Raw genomic sequence first — 13733 nt, forward strand, 5'->3', positions numbered from 1 at the left:
AATACAATGGCCACCACCACAGCTTCGTTTGTCAAGATTTACCCGATCTTACATTTACATACAAATTTAATCTCTAGCCCCGCCCACTGACCCTTGCGCTACACCCATCCCAAACCTTTATAACTCCTTAGCAGCGCTCCCACCATATTCTCAGCAGCTCTCCTGCGATATTTCTCACCTGATGACGATAGCTTGTGTTGTCATCAAAACGTCGTGATATTGTTATTTTTTTATCTTTTTTTTATCTACGTGGCTTTAACGAAAGACCCAAACAATATGTGTACGGTTACATGCAGACACGCAAACGCAAATCAGATACACAAACAAATAGACATTGATACACACCAGAGTGTATTTGTGTTTCATACAAGTGTGTCTGTCCTGTGACTTCCCATCAGTGAGCATTCACTGCTCGTCATGGCTTTGGAATGCACCTTGCCTGGTGCTGATGGTCTGCTGATGGTACCAGCCAGTGCTGAATTGTTGCTGCTGTTGTGTGCCCATGTGTGCGTGCAGCTTTGTCCACTCATACCAGTTTGAGCTGGAGAGTTTCACTCCCAGTGAGGAGCTCCTTCAAGAGCCAGAACCACAGGTGAACACACACGTACACACAAGTACACAAACACGAATGTGTATATACATACAAAGACAAAGGTCCCCCATATAACCTGAACATACTTTTGTGGCAAGTGCTGTTAGCGAGCACCTCCGAAGGCCGGCATGGCAAACGAGGGGCTGGGTGGTCGATACCACACCCGGCCACCTTTATCTCTTCAGTACTAATGTTTACGCACTGCACCATTTACTCAGTTGAGGCTTAGTCGACCAAGGGGAGGCCCAGAACCGGTTCAAATGATCGTCACTGGTGTTGGCTTTGAGCAGGAATCGAACTTGGGTCGCTGGGTTCATAGCGTAGTGCGCTACCGCTCCTCACATACACGTATACACACAACAAAGTGCTGGTGCTACTGCTGGTGATGTTACTTTTAACAGTGTTGATGGAGATGATGAACATGGAGCTGGTAGTGGTTGTTGGTGTTATTGTTGATGGTGCTGATGTTGTTGGTTCTGCTTGTGATGTTGATGGTCTTGATGGTGCCATTGAGCAGAAGTTCCGGCCTCTGGAGGAGACGCCACTGACCTTAGTGACCTCCTTGGAAGAACTAGTGCAGGTCAACGAAAAGCTGCTCCAGTGCAAGGAGTTCGCTGTGGACCTTGAGGTAAGGGCGGTGTGAGTGTGTGTGTCGGCGTGAGTGTCAGTTTGTGGGAAGCTGTAGTGTAGTGGTTAGCATTCTACACTATGAACCCAGCCACCCGAGTTCGATTCCCACTCATGGGCAACACTCGTGACAATTATCTGAACCGGTCCTGGGCCTCCCCTAGTTTGACTCGGCCTCAATTGAGTACCTGGTGCGATGTTTAAAAACATTGTCGCTTGGGAGACAAAGGCGGCCGGGCATGGTGCTGGCCACCCAACCCCTCGTGTGCCGTTTCGGCCTTCATAGGTGCTCTCTAACAGCACTTGTCCCAACAGTCTGTTAAAGCTCTACGGGGGATCTGTGTTTGTTGTCTGGGTGAGTGCCAGCATGTGTGTGTGACGTGTGTGGTCGTATAATATCGAGTTGTGATGTGCGGTTGGTTTGTTGGGTTGTGCCGTCTGTGTGCTTTCGTCCCGCTCGACCGCCTATCTGCCTCTTCTACTGTTGTTTGTCTGCCGACCGTTGAGCGGCTATTCCTGTGCGTGGCCCCGTAGCATCACTCATAACGTTCCTTCCTGGGCATCACCTGCCTCATGCAAATCTCGACGCGCGAAGAGGACTTCATTATCGACACACTGATGCTGCGCAACGACCTGCACATCCTCAACGAGGCCTTCACCAACCCCAAAATTGTCAAGGTGAGAGGCACGCGTGCACGTAGACATGCATAAACAAAATAATCGAGTGAGACAGCATCCCTCTCCCTCGCCGACTTTGTAGCACGACGCCTGGGTCCCTCCAGCTTGCTGCCAATGTATCATTGCACTGCCTGCACACTCGATATGAATGCCATTGGGTGAATGTTTACGACAGTAAATTGCACTTGTATTGCACCTAAAGCGTAACAAACATCTCGGGGCGCAGAATTACACGGGGAGAACAGGAGGGAGCAGAATTTTTTATTTTATTTAAAGCTTTCGTGACTGCAGGGATTCATATTCTTGGTTCTTTCGGTAAAGTCACCACGTAGAAGGGCAACAATAAAATAATAAAAATATTAAACAATAAAATTCTTGCTGTGGTTTTCACACCTGATGACCATTGCTTGTGTTGCAGTCGAAACGTCGTGAGAATTTTATTGTTTTATATATTTGTATTATTTTATTGCTTCCCTTCTACGTGGTGGTGACTTTACCGAAAGGACCAAAGAATAGGAGGGAGCAGGTCGGACCGAGCAAGGGAAATAGAGAAAGGAAGCAATTAAGGGGGGCTGGCTGCAGCCATGCCTTGTTGACAGCGGCGGCGGCGACGATGGTTACTAGGGACGTTGTAACCATATCTTGAGCACCGGCCACGTGAGAGGCGTGGTGCTTGACGCGGCGACGCAGTGGCGCAGTGATTGCCACGGTGACGTGGTGATTGACGCTGCGGTGTGGCGGGGGCGCAGGTTTTCCACGGAGCGGACTCGGACATTGAGTGGCTGCAACGTGACCTGGGCCTGTACGTGGTGGGCCTGTTCGACACGCACCCAGCGGCGCGCTCCCTCGGCCTCGCCAGAAACTCGCTCGCCCACCTCCTCATGCACTACTGCAGCCTGTCTACAGACAAGCAGTACCAGCTGGCTGACTGGCGCATCCGGTACGCACGCCGCACTTGCTCGAACCTCTGCATACGCACGCGCATGCACGGGCTAACTTTTACACACGTACAAAAACAAAGGCAAAGATCCCCTGTATAGCCTCAACTAATTGTTGGGGAAAGTGCTGTGAAGGAGGGGGTGGGTGGCCAGTACCATGCACGGCCGCCTTTGTCTCCCCAGTGGTGATGTTTACACACCGCTACACCAGGTACTCATTTGAGGCTGAGTCGAGCTAGTGAAGGGCCGGGACCGGTTCAGATAATTGTCACAGGTGTTGGCCGTGAGTAGAAATCGAACTCGTTTCACCAGGTTCATAGCACAGGGTGCTAGCCGCTACTCTACTGCTTACACATTCACACACAAGGACAAAGATCCCCCGTGTCGCCTGAATAGACTGCTGAATCTAGTTGGCCAGGGTGAGGAATTGAAGTCCCATCACTGGGTTCATAGAACAGTACATATGAAGCACTTTCACCCCCCCCCCCCCCCTCCTCAAATTATCTTAGCGAGCCCCTATTAAGGCTGGCACAATGTTTGAGAGGGTAATGTGGTAAGCATCATGCCTGACCTCCTTTGTTTCCCCAGTGCTGATGTTCATATCTTATACTAGGTACTCATTTAAGGCCCAGTCAGTCTTGGGGGAGGTCCAATACTGGTTAGCCTTCACCGGAAATGAAACATGGGTCAACAGATAAATGTTGCGGTACTTTAATATCTGCGTCTCATACACACTCGCATGCACACACTCACACACAAACACATACACACTCACAATTGCATACACACGCACACAAACACTTGCACACTTCCACGTATGCACGCCACACACACACAGGCCTCTCCTGCCAGACATGCTGCACTATGCGCGTGCCGACACGCACTACCTGCTGTACGTGTACGACCGCGTCCGCGCCGACCTGCTCACCAAGGCGCTGGGCCGACCCAACCTCCTGCAGCTTGTGTGGGACCAGAGCCGAACTGTGGCCCTCAAGGTGAGTGGCGCGTGGGCAATGGCTGAGCCAGGATTTTCAGGTGGGGGGGGGGGGGGGCAACCCCTCCAAGCAATGAAAAAAGTTAGTGTTAGTAAGTAAGGACTTGTCCTTTGGTTTTTATTTGACGCGTGTGCGGCGATGGCGCAGCCATCGATCGAGGGTCGGGTTCGAACCGCGTTGTGTGATCGGCTTCGCGCTCGCTGAAGGTGTTGATGCCTTCAGGGAAGTCGTGTCCTGTATACGCAACTGCGCACAATTCTGTGAGTCACTTATAACTGCTTTGCCGTTACTTATTACCAATTATGGACTCGGACTATTGTCCTATCATCTCATAGAGTCCCTGACACGTAATAATATGCTACAAAGTGGCAGTGAAGGTCGCAAAATGCCGATCGGATCATTGGGGGGGCACGTGCCACCCCACCCCCCACTGGCTCCACCAGTGAGCAAGTTGCAAGCCTATCTTTGTAAGCAAATCCACCATTCTCACTCTCGATCGGGACAGTTTTCCCACCTCTCCAAAAATATTGTTTATTCCGTTACAAGTCCTCAAGCAATAAATAAAGAATATATTTATCTTTTTTACTAGATCAACGAAGTGATATAGTTCATGGTGTAATGTGTGTAGACTATTGTCCTATCATCTCATAGAGTCCCTGGAACGTAATAATATGCTACACAGTGGCAGTGGAGGGGGTCTCAAAATGCCGATTTATGTTCAATGTGGTGACTCGGGCCCGCCGTACCGTTTTAATGTTCATGCATCCTAATTAGTGCATTCGCGATAAAAATTCCCACAGGAAACATTGGTTACCGACTTTCAGAACTGGTAATTGATGCTGAAAACAATTACCAGTTAACCGATGATCGTTTTAACAACCCTGGTAATTATTGCTGCCGCTGTCACTACTTGCGTGGTTCCATCTCCCTCTCTCTCCCTGTGTGCGTCTGTGTGTGTGTCTCAGCGCTACCACAAGCCGGTGTTCACCGAGGACTCCTACCTGGAGCTGCTGCACAAGCACAAACAGCCACTGGATGTGCAGCAGAGCAGCGCCGCCCGGCTCCTGTACGCCTGGCGCGACCGCACGGCACGCGCCGAGGACGAGAGCACGGGGTGAGAGCGCACGCGGCGCTGAAATAGCCGTGTACTGCACTGCATAGCATAGTGCAGCAAAGCACGGGACTTTCCAACAGCGTAGAATAACACAGCAAACGGAACAACACCACAGTGTTCAAAATTTTTAACTTGATTTATCAGAATATTTATTTAGACTGGAGGAATCCGATGAGCTATGAACTCTTTATCACAGATGTCCAGAGTAGCGACAAATGTATGAATATAAAGTATATAAGTACAAATTGCATAATTACATTAATTACTGTAGATTTTTTAACACTCAATGCACTTTAGGGCAAGGCAGCAAAACAACAACAAAAACGATCCAAGACCGCACCAAAACAACACACAGTCTAAATTTTGATTTAAAACTTTCGTGACTGCAGTAATTCATATTCTTAGCTCTTTCGGTAAAGTCACGTTGAAGGGAAACAATAAATAATAAAATATTTATAAAACAATAAAAATTATCACGACGTTTCGACCATAACACATTAAAATGGAAATATCGATACACGGGTGTTTATAATATAGCACAGTCAAACACTGGGGTGTACGACGCAGCACTTTTTAATTTACCTGATCGTGATCCTGAACCAGTTGTAGAAACTTCACATTCCAGTGCCGTAGGTCAATGGTTGCGTAGTACGATTACTGTCGCTGTTGCGTTGTTGGGCCTGTACGGCCTGTGTGATTGTTGTTATTGCTGAGATGTGCATTGTGCCCTGGCCTGACCAGTGTGTGTTGTGCTGTTGCTGTCACAGATAAGTCCTCCCAAACCACATGCTCATGAAGATCGCAGAGGAGATGCCTCGGTAAGCCGCGCACGGTTGTGGTGGGGCCGGTGGTGGCAGGGACAGTTGGGATGGTGGTGCGAGTGATACCCATGATGGTATTGACAGCGGTGGTAAGATTCGCCCTCCAACAACAACGAAGGTCAGAAGAGCGATGCTCACAATAAAGAGCGGAGTGCCGGGCGGCTAAAATGCAGCAAGTTGGCACAGTCGCGTGCACAGCTGGTGCATCTGCTCCAGTCATTGCAGTCAGTCAACCCATGGCACCTGGCTCTGTTCCGTGAGCTCCTGTTAACGAGCCTTCGACACTGCACGTGGCTTCGGAGTGCACCTGGCCTGAGACAACCGCCATGGTGATGTCACCGCCACTTATTGGCATATGGCGCCTGTTCTTGTTGTTGGTAATAGTGGTGGTGGCTGATGATTGTGCTGGTAGTAGTGAGAGTGGTAGTGATAGTGTTGATGGTGGTGCCACTCATAATGTTTTGATGTGGATGGTGATCTGGATGCTGGTGATGATATGGATATGGTGATAGTATGATGGTGATGATGAAGGTTGCATTGTGGTAATAGCATTGGTTAGTATGATCCTGATAATGACCAGGCTATATATATGTACGCCAGACAAGACAGGCTTTACGTACGTATGCCAGCCTGAACACAATATACATACGTACGCCAGGATGAACAGGCTATACATACTCATTGGTTTTTTCGGTAAAGTCACGTATGTAGAAATACAATAAATAATATAATTTTATATATTAAAATTATATTATTTATATTAATAAATAATATAATTTTATTGTATTTCTACATATGTGACTTTACCGAAAAAACCAATGAGTAATTTTATGCAGTCACGAAAGCTTTAATACTTTATTAGGCTATACATTCATAGACTTTCCTGAGCTGCCTATACGCACGTACGCCAGAATGAACAATATACGTATGTACACCAGCATGAATAGGATATATGTACGCCATCTTGAACGGATATGCTTTTGCCAGTATCAACGGCTATATGCACCCTAGTCCATGCCATTGCTGTTTGATGCAAGACAGAGAGGGAGTGCTGGCTTGTTGTAACGTTGTGCTGTTTCTGTGAGATTGTGTTGTTGCTGTGACGTGGTTTTGCCGTGATGTTGCATTGCTCTGGCGTTGTGTTGTGACGCGTGTCGCTGCTCTAACATGTTGACATCGTCGTTGCCGACGCAGGGAGCTGCAGGGCGTGCTCGCGTGCTGCAATCCGGTGCCGCCCCTCTTGAGGCAGAACGCCAATGAGCTGTGACAGCTCGTCAAGCAGGCACGCCTCGTCCCGCTCATCAAGGTGAGCGCAGAAGCGGAGGCGGCTCGGTGGAGCAGCGAGGGGTTCATAATGGACAGCCACGGTTGAGATACGGATGAAGGATAGATAGGGCAAGAGAGTCGGAGAACGAGAACAGAGACAAAAGAGTGGGAGACAGAGACTGAAAGTCATAGGGGGAGAGGGATAGCGAGCGGTCAGAGGCAGAATGTTCATAAATAAATATAATCAAACATTTCATATAATCTTGATTTGAAGCTTTCGTGACTGCGGGAATCCATACTCTTTGCTTCTTTCGGTAAAGTCACGTAGGTAGAAAAATATTAGATCACGACGTTTCGATCGCAACACAAGCAATCGTCATCAGGTGGGACAACCACACCAACTGCTGAAGACAGCAGTGGGACAACCACACCAACTGCTGTCTTCAGCAGTTGGTGTGGTTGTCCCACCTGATGACGATTGCTTGTGTTGCGATCGAAACGTCGTAATCTATTGTTTTTCTACCTACCTGACTTTACCGAAAGAACCAAAGAGTATGGATTTAATATAGGTGGTGACTGGGTGGCTCCTGGGGCCAATACTGGGTCAAACACAATGATCCGGCACTGTTTCAATAATAATTTTTTTACTTGTGACACACTGCACATTATTCGCTCACTCGAAGCGAGAGAACAACTCAGAGGCGTGAGGAGGAACCACAGACGAGCGGGAAAGGCTACCAGGCGGTGAGCCTGTGCCAAATTTCCCCCCAAACTTTGTGGTCGTCTATATATGAAGGTGTTATCAACCAATTAATGAGTGTTTACATATGGGAGGGAACCGGAGTTCCTGGAGAAAACCCACACATGCGAGGAGGCAACAGTCGATCCCATGCAGAACGAATGATGAAGTTAACCTTTGCTGTACCCCCTTCTAGCAGGCCATGCTATGACACCTGAAAAGCAACGGGAAGGGAGTTTAACACCATTTGTGTGATCCACCCACCCTTGTTGCCTCCATAGTGCTGGGTTACAGGACTTCGCCACCAACACCACCCGGCTAAGATCCTAGGTTTTGGATCTTGGGAGTTTCAGCCACCCGTGGTTAAACGACGTTCACAAATGTAGCGAGTTGATGGTCACAACCAGGCACAAGTGACTGCAAAAATAATGACTCGTTGCAGTAAAGGTTGCGTTTGTTTAATAATCTTTGCTGCTGTTCCCGCAGAGCGAAACGCCCATCAAGGCTCCATCGAGAACATTCATCACCCGGGCAGAGGTGACCAGAGACCAAAACTCATCACACAAATGCCATCTTTACTTGCGATTATAAACTCGACATCTCATTTTCTCATCCGGCACAGAACTCTTCATTTGTGGTTCTTTTTTAAAATTCCACGTCCCCAAACCGTCGTGACAATGAGGAGCTCAGTTCATGTCCGTCCTTAGAGTGTGAATAATGTTACGATTGTCGTGTAGGTTGACACCCCTGTGTGATTTTGTTGGTTCATTGCCTGACCCTGACAGTACAATCTAGATGTTTCAATCCCCCAAAGGTGACATTAATGGTATCATTTGTATGCCCACCCTAGTGTGGCACTGATTGTTCAATCAATTTTCTTCTGTGTTTTGACAGCGATTGGAAAACCCTCTCTTGTGTCCTCACGATGGCTTATCATTGGACGACAGGCAGCCAATCACAAGGCACGGTACTGAAGGTAGCTCACACTTAGTTGTGCTGGTTATATCGGCAAAGCTCATGATATGGATTATATATTTTTTATTCGTGACCAGTGATGTGTACACCTAGCCTGTCACGAGTAAATTTCATTTTATTGACATGAAAAAATACCGTGCTGTTTTTTAATATCACACTTATAATTTGAGTAGTAATCATACAAATAATTGCCATGTTCTGCGTACAAATTAAACATAATTTAGTGAAATAAATAACAAGTAATGTCCTGACTGCATTTACAGTGGGGCACAAGCAAAATAACAAAATACTTTTCAGTAACATTGTCCTAAAAGTAAAACTTACATAATAGGTGATGTTTTAAGCAATGACCCTTCTTTGGCTGCTGCGTGTATGTGCGTATTATTTCTGTGACTATCTTTGCGTCTATGTCTGTGTTCAATTGCGTGCATTTCCATTCATATGTGTGTGTATTCATTCCTGTATCTCTGTTAACGTGTCTTTATTTGCCTGTCTGCATGCGTACGTTTTGTGTGTCAGCGGTTGCAACAGGTGTGTGGCCCTGTATATTATTGCTTGTGTGTGGGTGTGTGTGTTCACGTGTGTATTGTTCAGTCTGTATCTCTGTGCATCTTCTGTGCTAGCTTATGTCTGTATGTCACTAGAGAGCGGCTGTGCAGTGGTAGTGTGTAGTGGCACGATCCTGATGGCCTAAGTTCCATTCCCGGTCACGACGAACAGCAGTAGTTTAGCTGGTTAGCGTGCTGCACTATTAACCTGGCGACCCAAGTTCGATTGCTGCTTATGGCCAACACCGGTGACGAATATCTAAACCGGTCCTGGGGCTCCCTTAGATTAATTCAGCCTTAAATGAGTACTCAGTGCGTGTAAAGCATCAGCACTGGGGAGACAAAGGTGGCTGGGTGTAGTGTTGGTCCTCCCATCCCCTTCGTGTTCTGTGCTGACCTTCGTAGATGCTCGCTAACAGCACTTGCCCTAAAAGTCTTTTCAAAGCTATATTGAGGATCTTTGACTTTTGTCTTTGTGTGGTGCAGTGGAGGGAGCACGGAGGGCGGTGCCTGCCACGCGCCCGGTCCTCACCCTGTTTGACGTGAGCCCAACATCCTCACACGACCACAACCAACCCATGTCTCATCTCCCACACCGCTGGCGAAAGCACTTTGTGTGTGATCTCGTGTGCTGTAGCTTTCTGTACCGTGCTGTGTTTGCTGTGTTAGCCATCATGTGCTGGGGCGTTCTGTGTGTTCTCTTGTGTGCTGTCGCATTCTGAGCTGTGCTGAAATTGCTGTCATGTTGCTGTAGTGCGCTGCGATGTGCTGTAGCGCTCTGCGCTCTGCTGTGGTGTGCAGAACAGCGAAGAGCAGCAGAACGAGGCTCGCACTGCTCAGAGCTCCACGTCCCAGATGAAGGCAGCGCGTGTCCTGCAGACGTTCGTCAACCCCTTTGGCATGGTGAGACATGGGGAGACAGGGACATGTGGAGGCACAGGGGTAGTTGAGTGGCATTGAGATACATGGACTTTGAGACACGGGAATTACAAGGACACCAAGACAATGCAGCGATACAAGCGACTTAGGGACGTGGGGAACACACAGGAGGCATGGTAAATGAGAGACAGATAGGAGGCATAGAGACACAATATTAGCACAGGGTCACACGTGACACGGGGTCACTTAGGATTTGGATAAAACGGTCTTTATTGACGCACAAATCCTGGAAACATGAAGACGTGGGGACTCGAGGAAGTGGTTGAAAATAAAAAGTTCGCTTGTGCATCTGTTCATGTGCTTGTGCTTGCAGTATCTACCATCCAGTGACGGGAAATCTCTGCCATTTCAAGAAAAGAAATTGGATCCTAACTCAAAAGTGTTTGAGGTAACACGTGATTGTTGTGTGCTAACATCTTGCTCACATCTCCATCATCATCATTATCTCCATCATTCCATTTCACAAACCACTTGTGCGGATGGGTGCTGAGTGAGCAATTTTAGTGGTTTGGTGATTAATGTGGTTATTTGAGTGCATGTTTGAGCAGATGAGTGGGTGAATGAATGGTTGAGTGAGTGCTTGGGTAGGTGAGAGAGTGTAGTTGAGCGCATGAGTGGTTGGATCGTTGAACGAGTACCTGAGTGGCTGAGTAAGTGAATGAGTGTTTAAGTAGTTGACTGAGTGAGTGATGAGAACCCGTTGAGTGCTATCTCATCCGTCTCTGTAGATCTGTAGTCGCTGGAAACTGATGAAAGTGCCAGAGAAACCAAAGAAGAGCTCAGCACAGCCTGCAAAAGCCAAACACGGTGAAGGCACACACACACACCATGAACACAGAGACATGCACTAATCCAGCAGTCGCAAACACTTGCACGTGCATGTGCACACACACACACATGCAGACACGTACAGAAGTCGAGGCGTTGCTCACAAACACACGACAAAAAATCGTTTCACCTTTAACAGACTTGGGGCAAGTGCTGTTAGCAAGCGTCTCTGAAGATCCAGGATTACACGAGGGGTGGGTAGTCAACACCAGGCTCGGCTGCCTTTGTTTCCCCAGCACTGATGATTACACATCGTGCCCGGTACTCATTTAAGGCTCCGTCGACCTCGGGGAGGCGCAGGACTTGATCAAATATTTGCCATTGCTGTTGATCGGAAGCGGGAATTGAAATCAGGTCACTGGGTTTGCAGTGCATTAACCAGCACACTACTGCACGCACGCGCCATGAGTGACGGATCCCCGTGTCTGCAGCGGAGAAGAAGATGAAGGTGGAGCGCCCTCAAGAGGAGCCGGTCGCCGTACCGACTGTGCGAGAGCACAATTATCTGAACCGGTCCTGGGCCTCCCCTAGTTTGACTCGGCCTCAATTGAGTACCTGGTGCGATGTTTAAAAACATTGCCGCTTGGGAGACAAAGGCGGCCGGGCGTGGTGCTGGCCACCCAACCCCTCGTGTGCCGTTTCGGCTTTCATAGGTGCTCTCTAACAGCACTTGTCCCAACAGTCTGTTAAAGCTCTACGGGGGATCTGTGTTTGTTGTCTGGGTGAGTGCCAGCATGTGAGTGTGACATGTATGGTCGTATAATATCGAGTTGTGATGTGCGGTTGGTTTGTTGGGTTGTGCCGTCTGTGTGCTTTCGTCCCGCTCGACCGCCTATCTGCCTCTTCTACTCTTGTTTGTCCGCCCACCGTTGAGCGGCTATTCCTGTGCGTGGCCCCGTAGCATCACTCATACCGTTCCTTCCTGGGCATCACCTGCCTCATGCAAATCTCGACGCGCGAAGAGGACTTCATTATCGACACACTGATGCTGCGCGACGACCTGCACATCCTCAACGAGGCCTTCACCAACCCCAACAAAATTGTCAAGGTGAGAGGCACGCGTGCACGTAGACATGCATAAACAAAATAATCGAGTGAGACAGCAAAAGAAGGAGAGAGACATCCCTCTCCCTCGCCGACTTTGTAGCACGACGCCTGGGTCCCTCCAGCTTGCTGCCAATGTATCATTGCACTGCCTGCACACTCGATATGAATGCCATTGGGTGAATGTTTACAACAATAAATTGCACTTGTATTGCACCTAAAGCGTAACAAACATCTCGGGGCGCAGAATTACACGGGGAGAACAGGAGGGAGCAGAATTTTTTATTTATTTAAAGCTTTCGTGACTGCAGGGATTCATATTCTTGGTTCTTTCGGTAAAGTCACCACGTAGAAGGGAAACAATAAAATGATAAAAATATAAAACAATAAAATTCTTGCTGTGGTTTTCACACCTGATGACGATTGCTTGTGTTGCAGTCGAAACGTCGTGAGAATTGTATTGTTTTATATTTGTATTATTTTATTGCTTCCCTTCTACGTGGTGGTGACTTTACCGAAAGGACCAAAGAATAGGAGGGAGCAGGTCGGAGCGAGCAAGGGAAATAGAGAAAGGAAGCAATTAAGGGGGGCTGGCTGCAGCCATGCCTTGTTGACAGCGGCGGCGGCGGCGACGATGGTTACTAGGGACGTTGTAACCATATCTTGAGCACCGGCCACGTGAGAGGCGTGGTGCTTGACGCGGCGACGCAGTGGCGCAGTGATTGCCACGGTGACGTGGTGATTGACGCTGCGGTGTGGCGGGGGCGCAGGTTTTCCACGGAGCGGACTCGGACATTGAGTGGCTGCAACGTGACCTGGGCCTGTACGTGGTGGGCCTGTTCGACACGCACCCAGCGGCGCGCTCCCTCGGCCTCGCCAGAAACTCGCTTGCCCACCTCCTCATGCACTACTGCAGCCTGTCTACCGACAAGCAGTACCAGCTGGCTGACTGGCGCATCCGGTACGCACGCCGCACTTGCTCGAACCTCTGCATACGCGCGCGCATGCACGGGCTAACTTGTACACACTTACAAAAACAAAGGCAAAGATCCCCTGTATAGCCTCAACTAAGGCTGAGTCGAGCTAGTGGAGGCCCGGGGCCGGTTCAGATAATTGTCACAGGTGTTTGCCGTGAGTAGAAATCGAACTCGTTTCACCAGGTTCATAGCACAGGGTGCTAGCCGCTACTCTACTGCTTACACATTCACACACAAGGACAAAGATCCCCCGTGTCGCCTGAATAGACTGCTGAATCTAGTTCGCCAGGGTGAGGAATTGAAGTCCCATCACTGGGCTCATAGAACAGTACATATGAAGCACTTTCACCTCCCTCCCCACTCAAGTTATTTTAGCGAGCCCTTATTAAGGCTGGCACAATGTTTGAAAGGGTAATGTGGTTAGCATCATGCCTGACCTCCTTTGTTTCCCCAGTGCTGATGTTCATATCTTATACTAGGTACTCATTTAAGGCCCAGTCAGTCTTGGGGGAGGTCCAATACTGGTTTTTATATCACTCCCAAATGATGTTAGCCTTCACCAGAAATGAAACATGGGTCAACAGATAAATGTTGCGGTACATTAACATCTGCGTCTCATACACACTCGCATGCACACACTCACACACAAACA

At 48.6% G+C, this 13733-nt stretch overlaps 1 protein-coding gene across 1 annotated transcript in view; it reads left to right on the top strand.

Annotated features, from left to right (window-relative positions):
- LOC116939031 (exosome complex component 10) overlaps positions 1–13733 on the top strand; it is a 28336-nt gene that overhangs the window by 8822 nt on the left and 5781 nt on the right. Inside the window, 14 exon segments of the mRNA XM_076064064.1 lie at positions 517–592; positions 1110–1220; positions 1754–1897; positions 2647–2837; positions 3674–3830; positions 4796–4944; positions 5712–5762; positions 6960–7071; positions 8257–8307; positions 8665–8746; positions 9780–9835; positions 10095–10196; positions 10546–10620; positions 10961–11039. Coding sequence (XP_075920179.1) covers positions 517–592; positions 1110–1220; positions 1754–1897; positions 2647–2837; positions 3674–3830; positions 4796–4944; positions 5712–5762; positions 6960–7071; positions 8257–8307; positions 8665–8746; positions 9780–9835; positions 10095–10196; positions 10546–10620; positions 10961–11039 — 1436 coding nt within the window.

This window comes from Petromyzon marinus, unplaced genomic scaffold (genome assembly GCF_048934315.1).
Source record: "Petromyzon marinus isolate PM22_M1 ecotype Great Lakes invasive population unplaced genomic scaffold, UKy_Petmar_22M1.pri1.0 PM_Scaffold_29, whole genome shotgun sequence".
Classification (NCBI taxonomy): Eukaryota; Metazoa; Chordata; class Hyperoartia; order Petromyzontiformes; family Petromyzontidae; genus Petromyzon; species Petromyzon marinus.